Below are 27049 nucleotides of genomic sequence, written 5' to 3'. Positions count from 1 at the left end.
ATAAGTGGAGGAGATTATAACACTCGCATGACTCTCATGAAGAAGAGGTCGAGCATTAGAAGAAAAGCATGAAGGTGCCAATGCATTTAGAAATGGTTGCTAATTCGTGAAGCTCATTTATTGAAGGAACTTTGAAGATTAAGCTCCAAACACTGAATTAAGTACTTTCTAATGACGTTCATGAGTGCAAAAATAGAGTCAAGCCATCATGTATCTGGTAGAGTTTTCTGAAGAGTGGAAAGATGCTGTAACTTGCAATATGCTGGAGAATTAGAAATGGCATGGGGTTGATGTATGGAAGGATGGCTGCATCCCTCATGCTGTAACTTCCAAGAATGCACCATGAAGACACAGTGTATGAGGTTCTCTTGAGCATGAAAACATTTGTCACTGCAAAGGCAATAGAGTGTGACAGAACAAAGGTATTAAGTTGTAAGTGATTAATGCTGTGGAAGATAGGTATAATATGATTTTAACATATTTTAGAAGAAAGTTTTTATCTTATTAAAATACAAACATAATTAACTATCTATCGAGACACTCAGATACGATCCGAATATATTTTTCTATTTAAATTTGTAGATGAAACTTAAAACATGATTTAAGTAGAATATCAAAACAAACGATGACGATGATGAGTTAGATACTCAAATTTAAAATTTCAACTCGGGTTCTTATTTTACAAGTTAATTCATCTTAAATTGACTATCGAAAAAACATTAATTCCAACAACTGAGGATTAATCAGATGCAACTGAACATAAAGTTAATATTGATGGATCCAATTGTTAGCTTGGAATGGGATCTGTTCTCTTGTTGCTCAAAATATCCTATGAATGGGACTGGTAGACCTCTTCTTATCTCAAGATTTGTCAAGAATAGTGGAGACCTAAATTTAGCTAAACAAGTTGGTATACAGAAGATTAAATTGAAGCCAAACTACAAAACCCTCATGCCTCAAGAAAGCTTCACAAGATCCCAGTGATTAAGAAGCTATTCTGTTACACTGTTTCCCTTAAACATGTTTAAAGGCAATAAGCTATTGAAGCAACTAATCAACTGGAAAGTGTTTCTCTAACTAAGTATTGATGTGATACCTGATTTGAGATTTTACCTAAATGTTTCTTCTTTTTGTCTCTTATGTATGACTTTTCTGTGTGTTTGTACATGCACAGTCCATTCGGTTTAGTAAGTGAATACATTTCTGGATTTAAATTTAGTTGACCACACTGTACTCACAGAATTAGCTGGTTCAGATGAAAGACCATCAAGATTTGACATATCTGAAGATATTTATCAATAAATTAATTAGTAGGAGGTATGATTTCTTATGCAAATTGACATATCTAAAGTCAATTTTATTATTTTTAGATAATTTTATTTTTTTATTTTGGCATAACTTTGTCCTCCTTAAAAACTAAGATGAGACTAATTACATATTATCTTATTATCTTACGTAGTTATCTATCCTTTTAATATATTTATTTTTATATTTTACAAAATTATATTAATATTTATATAATTATGAAAATAAAATATTTAGATCCATTTACTATAATGTCATCAGTTTTACCAACGAAAACATAAAAATAAAATATAAAAAAATAATTTTAATATTTTAATTGGTGGTGATGGATAATAACATTATTATGCTACAAGTGGTTATTATGGATAAGGAGAACGATAATAAAAGGTGAGAGTTGTTATATATTTACGTTGATGTTGATGCAGTTAACAAGTAATCGTTTCGTTCGTTTGCATATGCATTAAAATCAATGCAATTGTTGAGTGATAAAAGAACTACTCAGCATCTACATTAGCATCGACACTCACCATTCACTAGCGATACATATGTCAAACAATTCTCATATCCGGTCGTTATTATTCTCATCCACAATAGTCATTCGTGACCCTAAGCGACAACATCATTTGTTAAAATTAAAATGATAAAACTGAAATGTTAAAATTAAATTTTTAAAATTTAAATTTAAATATTTAAATTAAAATTTTATTTTTTATTTTTCGTTAATAAAACTGATGATGTTAGGATAAATAAACATAAATATTTAATTTTCATAATTATATAGATATCAATATAATTTTTTAAATTATAGAGATCGAGATACTAAAGATAACTAACTATAAGAGGTAATATATAATTAGCTCTAAATAGATGTGCAAACTAATTAGCTAATTTTGCGAGATTGTGTGATCAAAATTAGCTAATTTCGTTTAAAGCTAATTAGCTAATTTTGCGAGATGATCATACACATGTTTTTGAGAGAATATAAAGTTTTTATGGAAAGAAAAAGGTAACATAGAGTTGCCAACAATACACGCAACACACTTTCCATGGAAGAAGAATAGCAACATCCATCTTCTCCGAATAAACAAAACACACTCAAAAGACATTCCATACCTCCTCTAGATTTCTTATCTAACTCATGCTAATCTTATCCCTTCAAATGGTCCTACAATTACTAATAATCTCTCTCTAATGCACTTTTTCATTTTTGACTTAGTAAGCATTGTTTTTTCTTCTTATCCTTCTCTTTCTATCCTCTAGAATGGTTAAAGCTGTGCCCATCACACTGAGATCCTCATGACATGAGTCAATTCAACCTCCAAAGGCAAACTCCCACTCCTCCTTTCTCAATCAAATGTCAATTTCTCTCCCCTTTGCCATAACCCCAGGTCAGTGCCTCAATAAATTCTTATTCTGCACACCTGGTGCCTCTTTCAGCCCCAAGCCATTTCTTGGTGGGAACAATGCACACACACACACAAACACAGCAGCCATCAAGTTAAGCCCAATCTTTCTTCACATTCCTCTCCATTCCATGCAACAATGAAATTACTCATTTGCACTTTCAATTTCAATATTTTATTTTTCTTGCAAATGATATCATGTAAGATTCATTTTAAGAAATTAAAAATTAAAATATTATTTAATAAGATTTTAAGACTGTCAACTGGTCAAAATTTTGACAATTATCAAAACTAATGTTTTGATATATAGAATATATTGTGATTGAAATTATAAAAAATCCTGTAGGAAAATATATTTTAAGAAATAATATTAGCATCATAAAAAAAAAAAAATTGAGAGAATCTTCTTTGGTAGAGAACCACAGATTCATAGGGACAAAAAGATCATTTTGGAATTTGTCATGGGCAAACATGTAAAAACAGGAGGCCTTCCTTTTGACATCCCAACACCAAAAGCGACGGAATCATCAGACAGTCTCCTGCAGCGGCACGTACCCAGATAGTCCTGATCGACTAATTGCGAATCACGAGGCGGGATCCACGTACCCACACACCCTCACCGTCGTTTTTCTTCTTAATGTCGTTTCCTTTTCTTTGCTCGCGACTCGTGTCTTGTCTTCCTTTTTCCTCAGTTCTCTCGCCAGCGGCCTTAAAAGATACCCCCAACGCGTCGTGCGATTCGCGTCGCGCTCCTCGCTGTTCTCTCCCACCGAATTTAGCCGAGCAAGCGAGGAAAGAGCGAAGGGGAAAGGGGAAAGGGGGAGGAAACCCCGAACTCCAACCCTCGGGCTGAGGGGCCTTCTCATGCCCTAATCCCCCCCTCCGATCGACGGCCCTAGGGTTTCTCCCCGTTCTGATGAGCTTCGCCTCCCCTCGCCCATGGCCGCCGCGTATTTCCTTCGCGTCCTCCTCCTCCTCCTTCTCTTCGCCCTTTTCGTCTCTCCCGAGATCGGCAGTTCCCGGTTGGCTTTCGCTCTCGAGGATCGCGGGGAGCGGTTCTCGATCTTGAACTACGAGTCGCTGTGGCACGATTACTCGCCGCCGGCACCGCCACCGTCGCCGCCCGACCCACCGTCCTCCTCTTGCGAGGCCGACCTTGGCGGCACCGGCGACTTTGACACCCTCTGCGAGCTCCACACCAGCGTGGAGCTCTCCAGCGACTTCTTTGCTAAGGCGAATGGCAGCTTCGTCCTTTACCCGGATGTTGTGCTTAGCTGCCCCGTCGCCGGGTGCTCCATCGTTGTCAATCTTACTGGGGAAGTCAGGATCGGGCGCAACGCCAAGATTGTGGCTGGGGGTGTCCGTGTTGGGGCGGGCAACATGAGCCTCGCTGATGGTGCGGCCATTGATACGACGGCTCTGGCAGGGGATCCACCGCCCCGGACTAGTGGGTCCCCTGCCGGGATTAATGGGGATGGCGGTGGGCATGGCGGCCGGGGTGCGAGCTGCGTGGTGAAAGAGGGTCAGACCCAAGAGGACTCCTGGGGTGGGGATGCATACTCGTGGTCGACGCTCACAGAGCCTGTTAGCTATGGCAGCAAGGGTGGTTCAACGAGCAGGGAGAAGGATTATGGGGGAGGAGGGGGTGGGCGGGTCTACCTGTTGGTCAAGGATGCGCTTGAGGTTAATGGAAGTATTACTGCTGATGGTGGCGAGGGTGGCTCCCTGGGTGGTGGAGGCTCGGGTGGGAGCATCTTCATTAACGCAGCAAAAATGTACGTGGGCCCTAAATTCAAATTAGCTTATTTCTAATTTAATTACTTTAATTGGTTATGTAAGTTACACATGTGCTATGTTGTTTGAGTTAATTATACTCATCTGGTTGCTGGTAGCAAGGAATGTAATTTCATGTCGATCGGTCATGTCGGTCTTTGGCTGATGCGATACCGATCTATATCGGCATATTGGCACATAGAATATTGGAACATGTCAATAGTTTGAAAAAATGCTTAGAAAATCTTCAAAAAATTGCAAAAATGAGGAAAAATCCTAAATTAGGGTATTTTGATTAGAACTAAATTCCAATTTAATTTTATTTCAATAAAAAATGCAAATAAGGAAGGGATGGTGGATTTTTCTTTTCAGAAAATTGATGAGCAATTTCGATACACATTTTGAACGGTTCTTCCATTGATATTGAATAAGAGTGAGAATTTGTGAGAAAGAGAGAGTGACTGAGTGAGAAAGAGAGGGGAGGGTTCGGGTTAAATAAGCATTCAAATGGGTCCAATGGTCAAATTGACTGTTGGAACCAACTCAACCTGAACCTTGATTGATTTTGGTTGAAATTCAACCATTACTGATCGACATAGGTCGGTAACGGTCAAATTTCGACCATTTTGTCTGGTACAAAAGGTGTATCGCTCGATACACCCCCTAATTGCTATACTGCCCGGTACCGGATGGTTTGCATTTTGGTCAGCTGTCGGACTGATACACACTGCCTATACGGTATCGTTTCAGACAGTATAACAAACCATGGTTGGTAGTAATGCTCTAAATATGTACAATGATAGAATCCATTTTTCTGAATGGGGTCTAGTATGCTATTTTCGTTCTTAAAGAGCATCAGAAAACTAAAAGCAATACGAGGTCAGATAGGATTCATTGATTTCCATTGATTTCTATATGATCTTGGTGATCTAAACTTGCTGATCTCATCTCAGTTTGGGACAAATTCATGAATATCCGATGTTATGGATCAGATTTGGCTGATCATTGTCCACATTTTGCTAATCTTGGGACAAACATTGGACAACTATGAGAGAGTGATTCATTTGAGTCCTGGGGACTTAACTGCATGATTTCCTGTTGCTGGTAGACAAAGGGTTAGGAAAAAACTGAGAGGAAAGGGGGGAAGAGCTGAGTGATTCATTATTTTCATCTAATCTTCAAAGTTCAAATTGCTAAGGTTAAGGTGTTAAAAAGTTTAAATTGACTTGTTTCAACTTTCAATTGTTCCTTGTTTTGTAGAAGTTCCATGCTTGAGTTAGTTTTGAACCAAAGATGCTGTCAGATGAATTTCTTGGGCTATAGGCATGGTTCTTGACATGGGAGCTCTTTAGTTTTCTGCCATCATGTTGTTTGCAATACATTTTTATGTGTGCATGGTGTTATTTGGTTTCTTTATGGAGTATTGAAAAAACTCATCATAGATTATAGTTTATTGATTTGTTAAACGAGATCAAATAATTTTTACTACAAAAACATAACCTTTATGTTTTTGTTTGGCTTCTATTTTGGTTTAATCTTTATTCATATAACTTAACTTTCAAGATGAGGTTGTGTTGTGAGAGTTTATAGACAGTGCAGACCATGAAAAGAATAAAGGAGCTTGGATTTGTCACTTTAGCTTGGGCTTTGACCATAAATGTGTAGACAGTTGCAATGCATAGTTTCATCTGGTTTTGAAAGAAAAAAATAAGGAACCAGATTGGATAAAGAACCATTATTTTTCTTAACCTTTTGTAATCAATTTTTTTTTCTAAAGTCGATGCTCATATTTGTCCACTTCACCTTGATCTGGTCTGGTTTGGCTGTTTAAGCTGAATAATGCAACTGCCTTAAATTTTGTTCAATATGTATATGAAGTTTTTTGATACAAGTTCAAACTTCTACTCTTGGTGTGGTGAAATAGAGGCTTAAACTTATACTCTTGGTGTGGTGAAACGTGCAAGTCTGATGTCATGTATATTTTTCAACAGGACCTAAATATACAAAAAAGTCATAGATAAGTTTTGTTGAATACATAATTAATTTTTTTTTTCAGAATCTCATTTGCAATTGAGAAATCATCTATTGGGCTTACAAAAGATTTTCACGTTTGCATTGATTGTCTGAGAAACGAAGTTGGAATCATATCCTTTTTTAGTTGATGAAGGGAATAACAATTTTAGAAGGGACACCAAGCACTGCAATGCATCCCACTAAGCCTCAAAAGGTCTTATTAGACCACAAAAAGGATGTGAGACAAGTTCAAGCAAATGTAAGCAGATGCTTCAGATGTCGATTATTTTAAAAATGCGCACCTTGCGCAAGATGGGAATAGCTTTTACCTACTGGTGATACTTGGGTAATCTCTTAAGTCTAGATATAACATCTCTTTAGTGCTTAAATTGTATATTCATTTTCTGTTTTCCTATCTAGCTACAATTCTAAAGAGAGAAATGGGTTGCATACAATATGGAAATCTCATCCTTCTGGAAGTTTGTGATACGTGCAAAAGTGAATCACCCACTTTGTTTGGTTGTGTGGAGAAATCGATTGAATGGTTTTCCCATGAAAAGCTTCTTATCTGATGTTTGATAAGCAGGAAAACCAAAATAATTTGGGAAACTCTTTTCTAGATTGTTTGGAAAGTTATTCTTATTTTTTCCCAGATTTTTTTAATCTTTAAACATCAAAGGAAAACTTCATTTTGTTCTTCTGTTTATTTTTTAGTTCATCTCTCCAAAATATTTTTACCCAACATAAGAAAAGGAAAAGGAAAAGGAAAAATGTTGTCTCAAGAAAGTTTGTAGTAATGGATAGTTGGATATGCTTTCTATTTAATTCATAAATCAAACTGATCATAGTTCTGAAAATAATACAAAAGGGAAAGAAACTTGCATTCAAGGTTCGCCGAACCGTACCGTACCGGCGTTTCGACGCTGGCTCGGTATGGTACGGTACGGCGTACCGAGCGGTATACCGAGGTGTACCGCTCGGTACACCTGATTTCACCGATTTATCCCTCCGAAAATACCTGAAAATTAAAAAAAAAGTTAGGATAGAGTTTTCAAGTTACAAATAAATATAGTAATAGTATAAGTTTAGCAAAATCAATGTAAATTTGGTAAAAATAGCATCACATATCTTTTTCGGGCTTTGAGGTAGTCTTGTTCGAGGTTCGTATTTCAGCTCGTTATAGATTGAAATATCTATAGAAAAATCAGTTGAATTGTTAGACTATTTTGTTACAATATAAACTCTAAAATTCAAATGAATTAAATAATCATATATCTAGATATACCTGATTGTTAATTCTACCACCAAAACGAACGACGGGCCTTCACGGGTGGTGGATCGGGGTCCTCGATCCGATACATATCAATATGATACTTTTGTTGGACCCAATCATGAAATTGATCCCATGACATAGTGTATTGATACACCGTATGCCAATGATGCATCAATGTGATACTGATCGTAGATTGATCGTCATAAATCATATTTGTCCGAGGCAGCTCTTGAGGCATATATTGGTGTTGTTCTGTATCATGCTGTTGCTCAGAGAAGGATGACCAACTATCACCATACTGTTGTTGCCCATATGATTCTTCATAATACGATGGCTGTGAATACGATGAGTCTCTTTCTGTGTCTATATCATGTATGCTCTGTCGCATTTGTTCATATTCATCCACTGCCTTCCCCTTCTCCTTTCCCTTCCGCGCATAAACTTAACCAGTACCTTGTCGAGTTTCATGATCTGAATCTTGAGTGGCATGTGTAAAATATTGCTCCTCAGTCCATTCACCACCCTTAAGTTGTGCAGACGAGACCAACGACTGCCCGGTATCACCGCCATCATCTGTTGAGGCACTGCTATCCGTGTTGCTGTCATGTCTCTGGACCGAACGAGAAAGAGAATGTGATTGTGAAGGTGTCTCGTCGCCCGACTCGATTCTTTCCAACGATGCAACTGATGCTATTGCCTTCCCCTTTGCCTTTGCACGTTGGGCGGACGAGTGTGACCGTTGGGTATCGGTAGTTCCTCGAGCAGTTTGACTCATACCTCTTGATTAGAAAGTTCTTCCTCTTAATCTTCCCAAATTTACCTCGATTGAATTCACAAATCGTTGTTTTATAGAGTTTATGAGAGAAAAGAAATGTTTGAGAGAGAGTTTAAGAGTGTATAATGAAATAGGGGAGAGAAGATTAGTTTAAATAGGAGGAGAAATGGCTCCAACGGTCAATTTGACCGTTGGAGCACTGTAGCACTGCTACAGTGTGGTAACGGTCGATTTCGACCGTTACCGAGTGGTATCGGGCGGTAACGGTCGAAATCAACCGTTACCGAGTGGTATCGGGCGGTAACGGTCGAAATCGACCGTTACCGAATGGTACCGGGTGGTAACGGTCGAAATTTCGACCGTTACCGCCCGATACAGGCTTTTTTTGGTGTACCGCCCGGTAGAGGGCGGTCCGCGTACCGGTCGCCTCTCGGACCGGTACGTACCGCCCGTACCGGGCGGTACACATCGGTATGGCGAACCTTGCTTGCATTTACCTTATCAAATGGATTATCTTTGTATAGTCAGATAGGAAAAAGAAAGAACAAATATGGAAGGGGAAAGATAAACACGAACAATGACAAGTGAATGTTCTGCTGTTCATTTGGTGCATTGTTGATGAGTTTGCTGCTGTTGCGTGTATGAACATGTCCTTTTCCACTTTTCATTTTGTATGAAGAAGAAATCATTTCTGGTTGGCTCGGGGAGGAGCATATGTATATTTAGCAAGTTCTTTTAATGGGTTGTTGGACTAAACCTGCTCTACTATTATTTTTTGACTAAACAATGAGATCAAAATTTACATTAATGTGTTCATTTAAAATAGAAAATTAACATGCAATCTTCTCTTTCTGTTATAAGGTGGAAAAAGTTTTAGAACATTTGTGGGTACACTATAGTTTGTTAATATATGTAAACTGTTATACATCTCATTATGTGTTGATGATGTGCTATTGTATCGTTTGATATAGTTACATATACCTATATTGCAGGGATATCTATTCAATTTTGGCATACAACCATGGACTTTTTGCATATGTGAATTTTACATAATTGTATGTATGTACATATAGTGATTCCAGCACAGGAGCCTTGGCGATCTCTGTTAAAAACTATGTTAATTATGTTAATGTTTTGCATTTTACATAGAAATTTGGGAAGAATCTTTTGGTATACTTGCAACTTTTAGCTTCATTAGTTATACAGCCTATGTGAACAGTGAACTTACTCTTGTTGAACTAGTACAGAAACTGAGGAGAAAAGAGATCAAATATGTTTTGGTTGCTTAACAATGTAAATGCATGCCAATCAGTGCCTATTCTGTTCCACAAATGTTTGCAGTGTTTTTCTTGTTCCTTTATTGGATAATGTGCTTTACTATCAAATCATCTTTGATGAATATAATAAAGTAGTAAACCCTCATGATTTGTGCAATATCTAACTAATTTTTTTCTGAAGAGCAGGAGGGGCACAGGCAAAATAAGTGCTTCAGGTGGTAGTGGTTTGGCTGGTGGTGGAGGAGGGCGTGTTTCTATTGAAGTTTTCAGCTGGCATGATGACCCACATGTTTTTGTTCATGGTATGTTATGGTTTGTCCAACTTTGTGTTTGATATTTGTACTTGTATTTTTTATGTATATGCTGACTGTCATATCTCACAATTTTTTTTGGCACTCTATTCAATTCAAGATTTCTATTTTACATGTTCTGATCTATATACAGTGGCTTCTGGTATTTAAATCTTGTTATGTGTATGTTCTTTGTAGCTAATTAATATTTATTTGTATTTGAACTGCTCATGCTTGTTTGGGTTAATTTCTGTTACTTAAATAAGCACTGTTTATTGACTTTATTTTTGAACTGCATGCAGCTTGCTTGGTTTTCATGACTTTGTGTAACCAATGGCTTCTTTTGCAATAGCTTGGATATGTGGGAACATACTGAACAACATGATGCTGCACACAACTTAACTAGAAATTTCTCATTTAACATGTCTTTGTATGGTTCCTTGATCATTAGGTAGTTACTTTGCTTTTAAATGCCTTGATAAACATGTTTAATCTTTTTTACTTTGGAAATGGTGTTGCCTATCCCCTTGGAAATTATATTTATGTATCACGTGTCTTCATCTGCATTCTTAGCTTTTCTGATTTGGTGCTTTTGGATTGTATGTTAGCTTTGGACTTTTTTTGTGCTGATGTTTGCTATGTCATGAATTTTCTGGGTGCTGTATAATGCTTTTTTTTGTACAGGTGGAAAGAGTTTCGGTTGTCCTGAAAATGCTGGTGCTGCAGGGACTCTTTATGATGCAGTTCCTAAAAGCCTTATAGTTAGCAACCATAACTTGTCTACACAGACTGATACACTTCTATTAGAATTTCCGTATCAGCCACTTTGGACAAATGTTTTGATTAGAAATTGTGCCAAAGTTGCTGTTCCTTTACTTTGGAGTCGTGTACAGGTCAGTTTTCAAGTTTTTGTGTGTTATTTTTGTTGTTGATCAATGCTTTAGTCAAAAATATCTGATCATACATGATGTAATATGCCTAGTCTGTTGTGCCACCTGAAATGTCTACATTATAGATCACACTATAGTATCACTATTGAGTTTCTTTTTTATAATATTAAGCGAGCCATATTTTTTTTCTTGGTTTTGGATGTCATGTTATGAAGAAAAATGTTTCTTCTTGTAAGGTTTTGATATGTGCGGTTCAAGGATTTTGGTCTTTGTTGACTGCATATGGTTCAGAACCATAATATCTTAAAAAACTATGCCAATCGAGACAGATCAAAAAGACAAAAACTACTCGAGTCATAGTGTACAATCAATTTGTAAAAAAGGGTCATTTTATGCAGGTGGTTAGGTACTTGATAGTGCATATGCAGTGTTGGAAGCTTATTTTTGATTCATTTGTAAAAAGGGTCATTTGTTTCTCATTGCTTCATCTTAAATTAACTTGTGATGGGATTCATTCTATAGTTATCCATTCATCGGTAGGATAATTTCTGTGCTTTGCTCAATTTGCTGGTCTCTTTTTAAGTATCGATGTAAAACCTGTGATTAATGAATAACAATGGCACATGCTGCTTGAAGTTAAGCATATAAATAGTCATTTGACAACATTCATTCTTACATGATGGATATTAATATTTCAGCCTTTATCTTGTTTATTAATCATATTGAATGTGAAAAGGTACTGAGAAACACATGGTGCATGATACAAGTATTTTTCTCATGGTTGTCAAAGTCACTTACATGATAGATCTCCCCGATATATGTTATTTGCTAATGATATTGTCTTAGTTAATGAGAGTTCAAGTAGAATTAATTATAAACTTGAGTTATAGAGGCAAGCCTTAGAAACTAAAGGTTTTAGATTAAGGATTAAGACTGAATATATAAAATATAATTTTAATGATTCTAGAAATAGACAGAAGAATATAATTAAGTCCTTAATAAGATAAAGAGATCAATAAAAGCTTTAGGTATCGTGGGTCAATTATTCAACAAGATGGAGAGATCAATAAATATATTATTCATAGAGTAAAAACAGGATGGTAAAAATGACGAGAGCCATCAGACGTGATCATCGTATACTTTTGAGATAAAAAAAAGGGCAGTTGTGAGACAACCAATGTTTTATGAACCTTAGTGTTGTGTAATTAAGAAGCAACATATGTAAAAAGTTTGTATTGTCGAGATAAGAATGTTGAAAAGGATGTGTGGAGTTACTAGGAAAGGTAGGAAAAGAAATACCTTTATTCATGAACAATTAGGTATCACTTTGATGGAGGATACAATGGGAGAACATTGTTTAAGATGGTATAAGCAGATGCTTAAGAGATATCCAGATGCTGTAATAAAAAAACATGAAATAATTTATGTTAGTGGTACAAGGAATGGTAAAGGAAGATATAAAAAATCTTAATAAAAATAATAAAAAAAATTAAGTACTCTGAATTTAATTAAATATATGATCTTTTATATATCTCAATGGTGACAAAAGATCCATATAGCCGATCCCAAATAGTTGAGACTTACGACTTTGTTGTTGTTTTTGTGGTTATCAAAGTTTCATAATGAAATCACCTCTTCTTCCAAGTGGTGAGTAGCAATTGGTTGTTCCCTTCTTCTATTAGTCAGTTAAATAACCTTACAAGCTATTAATGCATCTTGTTTTTTCTGATATATAAAAGGCATGGCTTGTTCAAAATTAACTCGGTTGGCAATATTTTTGTTATCCTTGTTATTCAAAACTGGCTTACGGGCCAAGATCTGTATCACTTGTGCAACATTCTCTTATTTATGTTGTAGAATTGAGAAAAAGGAACTGTGATTATGTTCTTCATGGCTACATATATGTTAATTATAATGTTTTTGCCTGTGAAACTTGTCTCTCAAAATGAGTGTGCAACTATAGATTGGATTTGGATTGGATCTAGGGACATAGCAGATTCAGCTGATGCTGTAGCCACAATTCAATCAATCCAATCTTTTGACCGATGCTTGCCGATCCCAGTAGTTTGATGTAGTCAATGCAGTTGTTTTGACAAGTTGGCTAATTCTGATGGTTTGATAGCCTACCAATCTTTATAAATGTTGGTTGATATTTAGTTGGGATACAAATACTTAATCTTATAATTTGGTTTTGCTGGTCCAGCTGATCATGAACCAGATTTCTAATCCTGCAAACTTTGTGTGCAATGTCACTCGTCACTCCTTAATACAATTATTAGAACTTGTGATAGTTGAATAGCTGGCTTGGATGTGGATTAGTTTATAGATGTCTTTGATGTGAATAACTATGTACTTGATATGTTGCATATGATTATGAGACAGTTTTTCTTTGTTTTAAATGTTCAATTGTAAACTTTATGTTATGAAAAGCCTCTTCTGTCAGAATTTGCTTAGTGCTATCTGCAATTTCCAGGTTCAAGGACAACTAAGCCTACTTTGTGGTGGTATATTAACATTTGGTCTGACTCATTATCCTTACTCTGAGTTTGAGCTTATGGCTGAAGAACTTTTGATGAGTGACTCAATAATTAAGGTGCTTTTCCCTCTCAAGAATTGGTTTAAACTTTATTGTCTTTATTATGGTTTTGCAAGCAAATTGTTAGCAGACATAAGCTTCTGTTGCCACATAAATGGAACCATATCTTCTGGAATGCTTGTTTTTAACTTTGATGTAGTTCTCTATGTGATTTTAGAAAAGATAGATATAGTGTCAATGACTCAATGCCATGTTGACACCTTTCAACTAGAGCTGGCAAAGTCCAAAAATCTAAGAGAACTTGGCAAATAAGCTCATGCTATTATGATCATCTATTATGCTTTAGCAATTCATATGTCTGAGATTTTTCTTGTGCCTTATGTTTGTGTGCTTGGCTTTAGTTCCGTTTGACTTTGGTCGGTGGTTTGAAAAAAAAAGATAAAGATAACGTCAAAGTAATACCTATGTGATACTTACGTTCATTTGCAGGGTGTAGATATTCTTTTTCAATGATACTATTTGCAACTGTTGAAGAAAGATAATAATAAGTTTGATTTCATATTTCTGACAAATTTAGTAATTAGTAATTCTTTAAGTTTTCATATTTCACTATAAAATCATCCTGGAAAATCTTGATTATCTTAAAAATGGTCAATTTGTGCATAGATATATACCTACATAATATCTAGTAGAATCTGTAGTCTTTGCATTCTGTTATATTTTCATCGATTCGTTTTGCTGATTAGTTAACTTCGTCTAGTTAATTGCAATTTTCACCTTCTTTCTTTTTCCCTCTCATTTTCATATATTCCTCATCACTTTTTTGTTTCAATTCATATCTTGCTCTGTTATTGACTATTAATCTGACATCAGCAATTTGTCTTTTGTCTTTGGATTTTAGGTGTTTGGGGCTTTACGAATGTCAGTGAAGATGCTCTTGATGTGGAATTCCAAAATGTTTATTAATGGTGGTCGAGATACATTAGTTGCAACATCATTGCTTGAGGCGAGTAATTTGATTGTTCTGAAGGTAGGTTAGTGATTCTTAGTCTGTGTTGAATCTGTTCAGTTATCTGATCTTTTTCTTTAAAACAAGCTCTACAAGGGGCAAAACATTAGTTGGATGGAACAAAGCTTAATCATTATCTTTGTTTCAATGTCAGGAATCATCTGTGATACACTCTAATGCCAATCTAGGAGTTCATGGTCAAGGCCTGCTCAATTTATCTGGACCAGGAGATCTAATTGAGGCACAACGGTTGATATTGTCACTCTTTTACAGCATTCATGTAAGCTTAACAAAACCATTTTCCATCTTGTTGCTGTTGACATGGTGTTGCTGTACTTGATATCTATGTGCTAAAAATATCTAATACCATAATATTGTTTAATTTTTTCCTTGCAGATTGTTTGTCCTTGACTATCACATCCTTTCATCTCTGCATTTTGTTGTATTTTTCAACACAATTTTAAGATTGTTCTGTAGTGCTTTTATGCAATGTGCACAACCATATCATGTTAATATGGTTGGTAATTGGGTCATCTTTGGATCCTATGGGTCAAGTTAATCATACTTGAGCCTTTTATTTGAAGGTTTAAAAAAGTAGGTCATTTTGTTTGTATTTAACATGACATAATGGAGCAAAATGCTTCCTAGTGTCAAAATAAGAAAAAGATATATGGTTCTGTAATATATGGGCTGGAATTATGTATTATCGATTAAAGCTGATACTTGGGTTTCCTAAAGAATTAAAACATACAGTAGGTTTATCCATTGGGTGGGACATTCAGATTAAATGGAACTAGGCCGAGCTGATCAACTAATGTATTAAATGTCCTTATTTGATTTGTACTTCAGTGTTATGATACTAGGGTTTGGAAGTTTCAAATGTGGAATATCACATTTGAAGGGGATCTTGGTGATGACAAGATGGTTGGTTGGTGATTCTTCAGGTAGGTTCTATTCTTTGGTTTGGATCATTGACAAAGGGCGATTGCCACTTTGCTGTAGGTTGTTTGGAGGAGATGTGCCAGAAGTGATGCTACAGTAATATTCATAGTATAATGAAAATATTTGGTTTTTCTGGGGATTTTGAGCAGTGTCAGTCGGCCTGTCATGGAATGACACTATTTGATGGCTGGGAGGCATTGCTTGTCTTGGTAGGAAAGAAATTCCTTGATTGGGTTAGGCATGCCAATTAATTATGATTGAAACCCCACAAATTTTGTTTATAGTTTGAGTTGGGTTAGCACTAAATCCTAGGTGGAAATCTGTCTCTGGTTGTGTGCTCTAAAAAAGATTCTCTGTTTCTTCTCAGGGTGAATATCGACACCAACAGTTTTCATAGAGGGATGTTATTACCAGTGCTTTTCTTTTACTTTGATTTTGTATGAACATGATTCCGTTAGCATTTTATATTTTTCTTTTTATTTGATCAATAATAATTATCTCAAAATCTTCTCTTTATGAGAAAATTCATCTCCTGAATCTTGCTTGTCATGTTTGTCTATGCTATATTTTCTAGGATTTTTGTTTGTTACCTTTAAATCCTTGATATATATTTTTTCCTTGTAGGTTGGGCCTGGATCCATTTTGCGTGGTCCACTGATAAATGCAACTACTGATGACATGTATATTCTGTTTCTTTTTCTATTTCATTTTGTCTTGTATGGCGTCTGCCGCCTGTGTTTTGTGTTATTTTTTCTGGTTATGTAATTTTTTTTTGCATATCTGGTTTTAGGGCCCCAAGGCTTGATTGTGAGAAAAAAGATTGTCCTTTGGAATTAGTTCATCCACCGGAGGATTGCAATGTGAATTCTTCACTATCTTTCACCCTCCAGGTAGTTCATTTTGCATATATTGAATTTTATTTTTTAAACTATGTGCATCAAATTTGTCTTCAGTTCACTTTTGCTATATCTTTTTAGGTTTGTCGTGTTGAAGATATTGATGTTGCTGGCCTTGTTCAAGGAACTGTTGTTCATTTCCATAGAGCACGAAGTGTTTTTGTGCACCCTACAGGAAAAATTAGTGCAACTGGTTTGGGTATGTTCTGTTTACTCTAAATCTGGTTTAAAGATAATGACAATGTCTTTTATATGTGCCATGAGCTATTTAATGCTATTAACTCTCTGATTTGAAGCCCTTAATTTCCGTAGCTAATATAGAAATAACCATTATGTTGGATTTGTTGCCAGCCATAGTGGTACTGGTTTTAGGCAACATCGATAGCTTGGGTCCATTGGTTTGAAGAGTTGGTTGTTTTTGAGTATTTGGACCAAATTCACTCTGAATTCTGAAACTTATTCTGGCTGGTCTCATACATCAGTGTTATTTTATAGTAAAACTACAGTAGTGTTTGTTGTATTTTTACAATTTGATTAGTTTCAAGATACCAGTGACTCGAAACCCAATATGCAAGTCTTTTCAGTCCTGATATTATTAGAGGCGTCACTGGGTCTTTGTCTTTAGTTTTTGAGTTAGATGTAAACTGAGACTTCTTTCAGTGAAATTTTTTTCTACTGTCATATAGGTTTGAGGGAGCAAGAATATTGAAATGTAATTTGCTTGGAATTGATTGGTACCTAATGTTGTACCAGAAGTTCAGTTGTCTCTCCATAAGTGGCTAAAGTGAAAAATCCATTCTCTTTAAATTACATTCTAAGTGAATTTCGAATTCTGTCTTCTTTATTATGAATGTGGTCAAAAGAAACTTGATGAAGATGCACCAACTGAAATACCATAAATCATGGTTTGCAGTACCGGTCCGTACCACCCGGTACGGGCGGTACATACCGGTCCGTCAGACTTTCGGTACGCCGACCATATGTTACCGTTCCGACACTGTAGCACTACTGTAGCAGTACTGTAGTGCTCGGCACGCCTGAATATACTGCTCGGTACACCTGGGGTGTACCGAGCGGTATACCGTACCGTACCGGTACCGAGCCCAGGTCGAAACTCCGGTACAGTACGGTATTGCGAACCTTGCCATAAATAGTCTCCCTTAGTCTCTTTGTTTTTTTTTTTTTTCATAATCATTGTAGGATGTTCGTTGAGCAAGTTATTTCTAGTCGCTAGATGATAATCGCTTAGTCTCTTTATTATAACTGATTGTCATTAATGGTTATTGGTTGTCTGGGATTGTTATTAAGACCATTGTTGGTGATTGATGTTCATTTGGACTTTGGTAGCCCATTGGCTGTCAGAGTGCTCATGTTCTCTAACCACCAATTGACTGTGAAATTGTTTGATAACTAATGACTGTCAGCTGCTGGTTGAATGTGATTTTAGTAGAATTCGAGGCAAACAGAGTACTGATCAATAATGGTCACTCACCAGCATATCGCTGACTGTCTGTGTCCAATTGGACATCATTTCACATTGACAACATATTAGTGGATATCTTCTGTCATTTGTTGTTGTTCATTGTACTGGTTTTCTCGTTTTGTCCAGCCACAATGAACAATCAACTTGATGTATTCAGTTATTATTAAAGTCCACATTGGGTGTCTGAAGTCATTTGCTATAATCTATTTTAAATATAGTTATGGATTTCATCAAAGCATTTGGATGGAAATGACTTTCAAGTTGAACTGGAGGAATAAATAACACGAAGTTGTTCAGAAAGAGCCACTTGCTATAATCTATTTTCAACCAGCTGCATGTCCTTTAAACTAAGTTTTTAGTTCACTTTCATGTTTCAACTTCTAATGGATGAGCCTGGTCACCAACTCCAGGATGTCAGAACTATCTTTTAGGTCTTTTTGATGGGCCAAAGGCCAACCTAACTTGGATGGAGTCTGTTCAGTCCAATATAATACAATTGCAGTAATCTTAACCTTTTTAACCTAGGTTTGAAGTGGTGCTGAGTCTGCCATCTGTGAAAGAGGGCAGTTTGATATACTTGCTATATTCATATTTGATACATACCATATATGATATTTATTGGATACTTGTGACTTGTGAGATTCCTGTGCTCCTAGGATACCTGTGAGATAATTTCTCAAAGTTTTCAAAATAGAAAATGATAAAATATGTTTAGGATACTAAAGGGATTACTTTGTGGAATGTGGATACCTCCTGGGAGAACTTTTTTCCATGAATTTTGATATTTTGCTTATAGAGAGAATTACAAATGATTAGATGGATTGTTTATGTTATCTTAACATTAAACATGTGTTTATTATTAGTAAAATTAAGATAATGATATTTAATTGTTATAATTTCTTGGTATTTACTCTATGTACTTGAAGTATATTTTTATTAATATATATATCTTTTTCATGATGAATAGTTAGGATTCTTTAATTAAATATCATTATTCATCATGATATGTAACTACATATTCTAGCACTAATAGTGTCAAGGATTATTGGCATATCATGTATTTGCAAGATTTGGTGCATCAATGTGTCCATTTTGTTTTAGCATCAATTTCTCATGTCCTTATCTATGCTTTGCTTGCCGCCTATGATCCTCGTCTCCCTGCCCAATGTCTGGTTTGCTATGCTCTGTTTGTATGACATGGTAAATCATTGTTTTGATATCACAGTTCCAGTAGCTTCTTAGAGAATGTGAAAGCACTGCACTTAATGTCCACTTATCTGTTGAATTCCATCTTCACACTTTGTCATATCCAGTTAAGCGAGCTATAGTTTTTGAGTTCCTACCACTCATGTCTTGCCAAGTGCATCATTTGTGTTGGAAATATTACGTCAGTTTTAGGTTCAGTTGGATTGAGACATAGATATCTGGTCCTTAATATTCTTCCTTGTGTTTTTTGGTTTCTTTTTTTGTGTTTGAAGTGTCACTTCTGGTCAATTTGAGGTTTACATAGTCTTCATTGGTAATTTTACTGTCTTCTAGATGAAATGTTTGAGATATGGTTTACATGTGTAGTTACCTGATCATTTCTATCTTCTATTCTTTGATCATGTATTGCTGGATGGGAATTGCCACCATAATAGTGAGTGCAATTGTTGTCCAAGAGTATTACAAATCTTTCTAGCAACTGCCAAGAAAAATAAAGCAGCTAAGCTGTGATGATTTAGTTTTTTTTTTTTTCCTTATCTCTTGCTTACAGAATGTCATGGACAACTTGAACGCAAACTCTGATTTGGATATTTTGCCATTATATATTGGCATAATAATTAGGCAATTATGAGATGAGGTGCGCTGGATATCTATAGGATCAAATTTATTTGCATTTGACTTTAGATGGTGATTTAATTTTTTTAATCTAAATCATTGAAATTTAAGAAAGTTACCCTATCTAAATAAAGTTATCCTATGTTCATGGCAACATCATATCGATAAGCTTCTGTACACATTTGAGTAAATTAAGTGGAATTCTTCAACATAATTAATTGTTTAATCCATAAGATCTGATAAAGTTTAAGATAATCTCCTTCTTATTTGGGGCTTAAGTGATGAAATGATAAATCTAACTTCATGCATTCTTGTTTTGCTCATATGCAGGATGCAAAGGTGGTGTTGGACGTGGGAATATATTGGGGAATGGTCTTGGTGGTGGTGGTGGTCACGGTGGGAAGGGTGGAGATGGTTGTCATGATGGGGTTGTTGTTAAGGGTGGCATTGCTTACGGAAATGCTGATTTGCCATGCGAGCTTGGTAGTGGTAGTGGTAATGATACTGTACCAACCTCAACTGCTGGTGGTGGTATCATAGGTATATCATTCCTACAATAAACTGATTTGTTTATAAAAGTTCACATAGAATATAAATCCTGATCTTGATGGAAAATTTGTTGTTTACTTGATGTGGTTGTATATAAACAGTATGCCAACCAATTTCATGGCAACCTGCCTTTTGACATACATGTTTAGATTTTTCTAAATCTATGCAATATTGTAATGCTTTGATTGTATGTTCAAGACATCATCCTTTTTTTTGCTTGTGCCTTCTATTTAAAATTGTGTTGCTATAATGATCTTTTTTATAGTGATGGGTTCAATGGAGCGTTCACTAGCAAGTTTGTCAGTTTATGGCTCTGTTGAAGCAGATGGGGAAAATTTCAGGGAAGCAGCCACTGGCTCATCGGATGGAGGGCCTGGTGGAGGATCTGGTGGTACTGTTCTTCTGTTTCTGCATTCTTTGACCCTTGGTGGTTCTTCTGTCCTTTCAAGTGTTGGTGGACATGGTAGTTGTGGTGGGGGAGGTGGTGGTGGCGGAAGGATTCACTTCCACTGGTCTGACATTCCTACTGGTGATGAATATCTTCCAGTTGCAAATGGAAAGGGGAAAATAAACACATGGTCTGAATGGATCCTTTTTTTACTTACTTTTATTCTATTATGTCTAATAAGTAATGAAAGGGAATTTAATAATATTTTTATGCATACTAATGAAGTTTTTATGTTGCTTTAGAGAATTGCTGTGCCTTTTATCATTGTGATGAATGAACTCTCTTTCCAAAGCTGTTGGTTATAGTACCTCACTTAGTCTTAGGTTGATTTTCTTCTGTCAGATTTATTTAAATTGATTGAGAGAAACATCATTGTACTATCTCTTTGTTGTTTTTGGTAAAATTCAATTGTTCCTACCAATATGAGGTTCAATACAGTCAACAAAATATCAGCATTAGCGTCCCTGGGGTGGTATGCTCTCCTATTTACCAAAACATTTCAGATCTAATTGTGACGCAAGATCTATTCACCATCTGTTTAGGTCTCTTTGATATGGTAAATTCCAAAATTCTATTTTTATCACAAATTTCTCCAATTGAATGTTTCTTTGAAAGCTAATGTGTTGCATTCTTGTTTATGGTCTGACTCTTAGGCACGACTTAGCCTAATGCCAACGTGGTTGCTTATGTATCCAAGTTATAGTCAACCTAAGGCTTAAATACATAATTGCTTATAATTTCTTGATTTTGCTATGACATATATTTTGCTAAAATTTTTATTATTTGTGAAAAATTAACATTTAATTATATGCCTTAATTCTTGCATTAGGATATATGAAACAAATACAAGTTTACTAAATTGCATAAACGTCATAGGTTTTACATGTCATTATTGTCATAAGCCTGTTTAGATTGACTTAGCATGAACTGACAGATTTTGGCTGTTGAATTTCTGGTTGTTTGGTTATCTGAATTTAGCTTGAAACCCATTTACATTTGAAGTCATTTAAAGGTGATTAAGGCTAATATTTAATGAGACTATCTTGGGTTATGGCCTGCAGTGATCATGAAGTCAGGTAAAATAATCAATTGTTTTAGTTACTGGAGTAATTAATGCCTAGTGGGTTTTCAAGGAAAAAATATTAATGACCTTGTGAGTTTCACATAGTTGGAAATGATGCATCACTCGCTTGATGATATTGTTATGTCATCTCAATGCATCTTGCATGCAACTGTGGAGGCAATTTAGTTAGGTGGATTTGTTCTGGCTTGAGTTATTTTAGGAACGACATAAATTTGCTCATTCTTAACCTGGCCAAGTTAATCAAATCATGAAATCTCAATGCTACCAAACATGTTCCTATTCAACTTCAATGAATTCTGTTCATTGTGACCAGGTGTTAAAAGAACACCAAGCTAGTCTGTAAATAAATTTGCAAGAATATATCTTGGTTATTCAACATTGTCATCCAAGTTATAACGCTTGGAGCAGCTTGTCATTGGCAACTTATTTTTGTTTGTAATGGTTGACAGTTGTTGATAACAGTGCTACATATTACTCTCTAGTTAGCATGGCTGGTTATTTACACCTTTGGCTGCAGTGATATTTAGATTTGTTCATGTTTTTTGATCTGGCATGGTCTGTCTTTAGCTTTTAGTATACTATTTTATTGTTTATGTACTCAGTTTTCATTTTAAAAATCTTCTGTTCTTATGTTAGTTCATTAAATCTAGTATGTAATAATTATTAAAAAAATGTACATATTTATTTAATGCCTGAGGATTTTGCTTCCTGATGAGTCTACCTATTTTCATTAAATACATTGACATATGCTTCTCTCTTCCTAGTAGAAGTTAACATCCAGCATCGTATTTAAAGGAAGTTTGGAATTTAAAATTTACTGGGATATTTTCTATACGAAATTAATTGTCAAGTGATGACAAATTGCAATATACATATGGGTTAACATTGAATTGTTTTGCATGTTAATAATCAGCTTTTTTTTCTGGCAGGGGAGGCATGAGCAGAGGCTCTGGTTTGCCAGGGGAAAATGGAACACTTACTGGGAAAACATGCCCCAAGGGGCTTTATGGAATTTTTTGTGAGGTAGCGTTTTGGATTGTGGTTTTTTTTAAAGACATTTTCTGTGCTTCCTTTCATTTTTTGTTTGGTTGGCCTCTATTATGTTGTAGGTTTTTGTGTATTATCTACCATTTGTTCTTATAAGATACCCTTTATGCTTTCTTGTTGCATAGGTCTATGAGATGATTTTCTCAATTCTAATGTATTAGTATCACCCTGGCGTTCTCTCAGTGAGAGTTGTCACTCTAAGGAATGGGGAGTTTATAAATGAATAATTCTTAGTCGGTAAAACTTTAATATATTACAGAAAATGGTTCAAAGAGCAGGAATTATCCTTCTATAGGTTTCATTTTGACTGCTTGATATTGTTGTCTACTATGCTGTTTTGCTTAAGAAATGTAACTATATGCTTGTAATGTGTAACATCAGCCTGATTGGTTATCGTATGTTTCTTTTCTCTAATTACTCTTTCTTTTTAGATTATCTTTTAGTTCTATGCCTATGTGTAGTTCATTCTGTCAAGAGTTTTGGTTCCTTTACCCAATTCTACATTAGGCTTCTGTTCCATGTTAGTTTATTAACAAAAAGATAATCTAGATGGTGTTTGTTACCTTCAAAGAATTGAAATTTACTCTCTCTATTGTAGTTTTGATCCTGTACATTCTTTTGTAGACAAAACTTAAGAATGAGATGAGAAAATGGATTATTACAAAAGAAAACATGCAAGAACCAAGAAACGCAATTTTGGTCTTCAATTTTTTTCGGACTTCATCTAGGCTAATGCAAGCATTTGGATGATTGTTTGTTTGGTCACATCCAAAAAATAACAAAGAAATGCTTTGTTTATCTATTAGTTTTTAGGAACTATGAGGTGCTATTTCTTTTTAGTGCCCAGATTTTAAGAATTATGTTAAAATCTTCCATCGTCAATTGGACGTTGAGACTTTAGAACATGTAATCTGTTATAATGATCCAACCTAATTGATGAATCAAATTACAGTGGTCAAATGATTTCAAAGATCCAGGAGGGGCTATTTCAGCATGGGTGTGGACTCACAGTGTCCTATCTGTATTAGGTCAAGAATGGACTAAATCCTGAAGAAAAGTCCTAGTCCTATATATTATGTTTAGACCTATATGTATAGTCTTATATCTAGAGCTATCTTTAGAGTTACATTATTCTCTCAAGATAGGTACAATATATGCTATGATTTCATATTACTAGTCATATTTGTAGAGCTCTTTGATGGAATGCATAATTCATTTTGTCACTATTGACTGACCCTGTTTAATCCTGCTTAGGTTAGGAATAGGAAAGTGAAGGAATCTGGGTCCATTGGTAAAGGCTTCGTAGGCTCTAAAGGCATAGAATAACTAAAATGATCAATAATGTGCGCTCATTATTCCTCTGTTCCTTCTCTTCCTCTTCTTCTACCTCCTATCTCTTTTCTGTCAATCCGCTCTGCTATTTCTCTCTCGATTCTCGTGTATTGTACTTTCTTCCCTGAAAGAAAGAAGACCCTTGATAGAAAGGGGCATATCCTATCATATTCAGTTTATCATGTTAAGAGAGAACTAAAATAACACAAGAAAGCAAACCCATGTTGGATGTCTAGTTAATTGCCTTGGTGTGTTTGGTATTCGTTCTTGTTGAGAAGTGAGTTTATCTTTATTTTATTGTTGTAAATAATTGACATAAGTCTTTGTAATGGCTGTTTTGGATAGTTGCACCATGCTTCATCATGCTAGGTTCCTTTCTTTATTTTAATGTGATTTTCAGTATAACATGTAGATTCTTGATATCTCACATGACCCAAGAGATCCGTGTTATTGACATACAATATAATTTCTTTAGGATGATTGCCATAATACACCACACCACATCTTGCATCAAGATGCGTGGATCTGTAGGGGATTTATTTTGGCTTAGAAAGCAGAAAAAAACACATAAGCACATGACAATTGTTTGTCATGATGAGTGAAGGACATACTTGTTTTACCAAATGATGCATCTGAAAATTGGTATATTCTGTGATCAAGAGAGTACTTATTTTCAGTTATTTACTTATGTTCTGTTGACATGGTTGTGATCCTTGGTTATTTTTATTTTGGTTGCCCTCAAATTACTTCACTGCTTGTAACTTTGATATTTCACTATCATATATGATCCTTTTGGAATATTCCAGGAATGCCCTTTGGGAACCTTTAAGAATGTCACTGGATCTGATGAAGCTCTATGTTACCCATGCCCCTCTAATGAACTTCCTCATCGTGCTGTATACACAAATGTTCGAGGTATGATCTACATCTGTTCTTTTATATTTTCACTGACGGTAATTTTTTGAATTTGCATTATGGCTTAAGTTGCATGCAACAGTAGCTAATGAGTTAATAGTCATCTGATTCAGTTGTTTAAAGGTATTGGTAATCCTGATATTGTCTCCATCAACTTACATGCTTAGTGCTTTTGTTGGACTGCTGTGAATCTTTTGAAGCCGCTTAATCATTTTAACAGGAGGTGTCGCTAAAACCCCTTGTCCGTACAAATGTGTTTCTGAAAGATATCACATGCCACACTGTTATACAGCTCTTGAAGAGTTGATATACACTTTTGGTGGACCATGGTTGTTTGGTCTTCTTCTTTCTGGTCTTCTTGTCTTGCTAGCCCTAGTTCTGAGCGTTGCACGGATGAAATTCGTTGGTATGGATGAGTTACCAGGTCCTGCTCCAACTCAACCCGGGTCTCATATTGATCATTCATTCCCATTTCTGGAGTCATTGAATGAGGTGCATATAATTTTTTATTCTACATTTTAGAGCATGGTTATCTGTTTTTGTTGCTGATTTTGACTTTCCTTTTTTGAATAGGTTTTGGAAACAAACAGGGCTGAGGAGTCCCAGAGTCATGTTCATAGAATGTACTTCATGGGTCCAAATACCTTTAGTGAACCTTGGCATCTTCCACATTCTCCTCCCAAACAAATTATAGAAATTGTGTAAGTGGGATGTTCTGTGGACATACTATGTTGTTTTGAAGTCTCGTTTTTTTTAAATTCATTTGACAATGCATATTTGTACTGATATTCTGTTAATTATTTTAGAAAGCCAATATGCTTCCTTTAGTCTTGTTGTAATTGTCTTAGATCTAAACTGATATTGTACTCTTTTCTTGTCTCTTTTTTATTCTTTTTCAGATATGAGGATGCATATAATAGATTTGTTGACGAGATAAATGCCCTTGCTGCTTATCAGTGGTGGGAAGGAGCAATCTACAGCATTTTGTGTCTACTTGCTTATCCCCTCGCCTGGTCATGGCAGCAGTGGCGGCGGAGAAAGAAGTTACAACTACTGCGTGAATTTGTTCGGTCTGAGTATGATCATGCATGCCTACGTTCTTGCCGTTCACGTGCTCTTTATGAAGGGCTTAAGGTTTGTATAATATAGTCTGGTTAAAAAGTGACACTATTTTCAAATTATTATTCGTTTTGATGGTTTATTTGAAAACCAATCAAATGAATATTTAGGATGAAACATGCTGGAAATATACCGACATGTACATGGGTGTCATGCACATTGATGGCAGAACTTGGAATGGCCATTCATGATATGCACCACGTGCTAAGGATTGCTATGCCAATGAACACATACCAGTGTGGTTTAAATGTAACATTCTAGAAAGATACGACATATGCCTTTTTAACCTGAGACTAAGGTGTCAGCATATGGTAGGCCAGTTTTCGGCTTATGCCACCTAGTGAGGAACGAAACGGTGCCATGCTAAAAAGCTATTGGTGTGCGAATGTAGACACCTATGTGATATTATTTGGTGAAGTTTCTGCAAATGTTTCTTGCTGTTACTAGTTGGTAACGTGAATATGCTCGCAATGTTTAGGAAGAGTTATATGAAGCTAGCATCTGATCACAAGCATATGAAAGTTCTAGTGGAATATGTATTCTATAAGAAAATGTATGCTATAAATTAGCTTGCCAATTTCCTTTGAAGCTATGAGTTGATTGTTATTGAATATGCCAGTATAAATGAAGGAACCCTAATAAAGAGTTGTTTGGAATTACTTGGTTTATCTTTATGTGTCTTAATATACTGAGTGGGTTACGATTTAAATAATGAAACCTTAACTACAGTGTGATCAGATTTTGGCCAATTACAATTTGATCCATAACCGTGCAATTTTGTAGATCTGTTACGTCCACCTGCTTTATAAAAACCAAGAATGTATTCTTATTTTCTTTGAATCTTAAGTAACAAAAAGGAAAACATGGTA

The 27049-nt window shown here is 35.6% G+C and overlaps 1 protein-coding gene across 1 annotated transcript in view; it reads left to right on the top strand.

Moving 5' to 3' along the window:
- Positions 1–3388: 3388 nt before the first annotated feature.
- LOC135631278 (uncharacterized) overlaps positions 3389–27049 on the top strand; it is a 29077-nt gene continuing 5416 nt past the window's right edge. Inside the window, exons 1-16 of the mRNA XM_065138809.1 lie at positions 3389–4483; positions 10006–10121; positions 10794–11002; positions 13473–13592; positions 14437–14565; positions 14699–14824; positions 16111–16166; positions 16277–16376; positions 16464–16581; positions 20017–20226; positions 20501–20813; positions 22697–22790; positions 24953–25061; positions 25282–25553; positions 25635–25762; positions 25961–26195. Coding sequence (XP_064994881.1) covers positions 3648–4483; positions 10006–10121; positions 10794–11002; positions 13473–13592; positions 14437–14565; positions 14699–14824; positions 16111–16166; positions 16277–16376; positions 16464–16581; positions 20017–20226; positions 20501–20813; positions 22697–22790; positions 24953–25061; positions 25282–25553; positions 25635–25762; positions 25961–26195 — 3171 coding nt within the window. The 5' untranslated portion in view covers positions 3389–3647. The remainder of the gene's footprint in view (positions 4484–10005; positions 10122–10793; positions 11003–13472; positions 13593–14436; positions 14566–14698; positions 14825–16110; positions 16167–16276; positions 16377–16463; positions 16582–20016; positions 20227–20500; positions 20814–22696; positions 22791–24952; positions 25062–25281; positions 25554–25634; positions 25763–25960; positions 26196–27049) is intronic.

The sequence above is a fragment of the Musa acuminata genome, chromosome BXJ3-2 (genome assembly GCF_036884655.1).
Source record: "Musa acuminata AAA Group cultivar baxijiao chromosome BXJ3-2, Cavendish_Baxijiao_AAA, whole genome shotgun sequence".
NCBI classification, from domain to species: Eukaryota; Viridiplantae; Streptophyta; class Magnoliopsida; order Zingiberales; family Musaceae; genus Musa; species Musa acuminata.
This window is presented reverse-complemented; position numbering and strand designations above follow the sequence as displayed.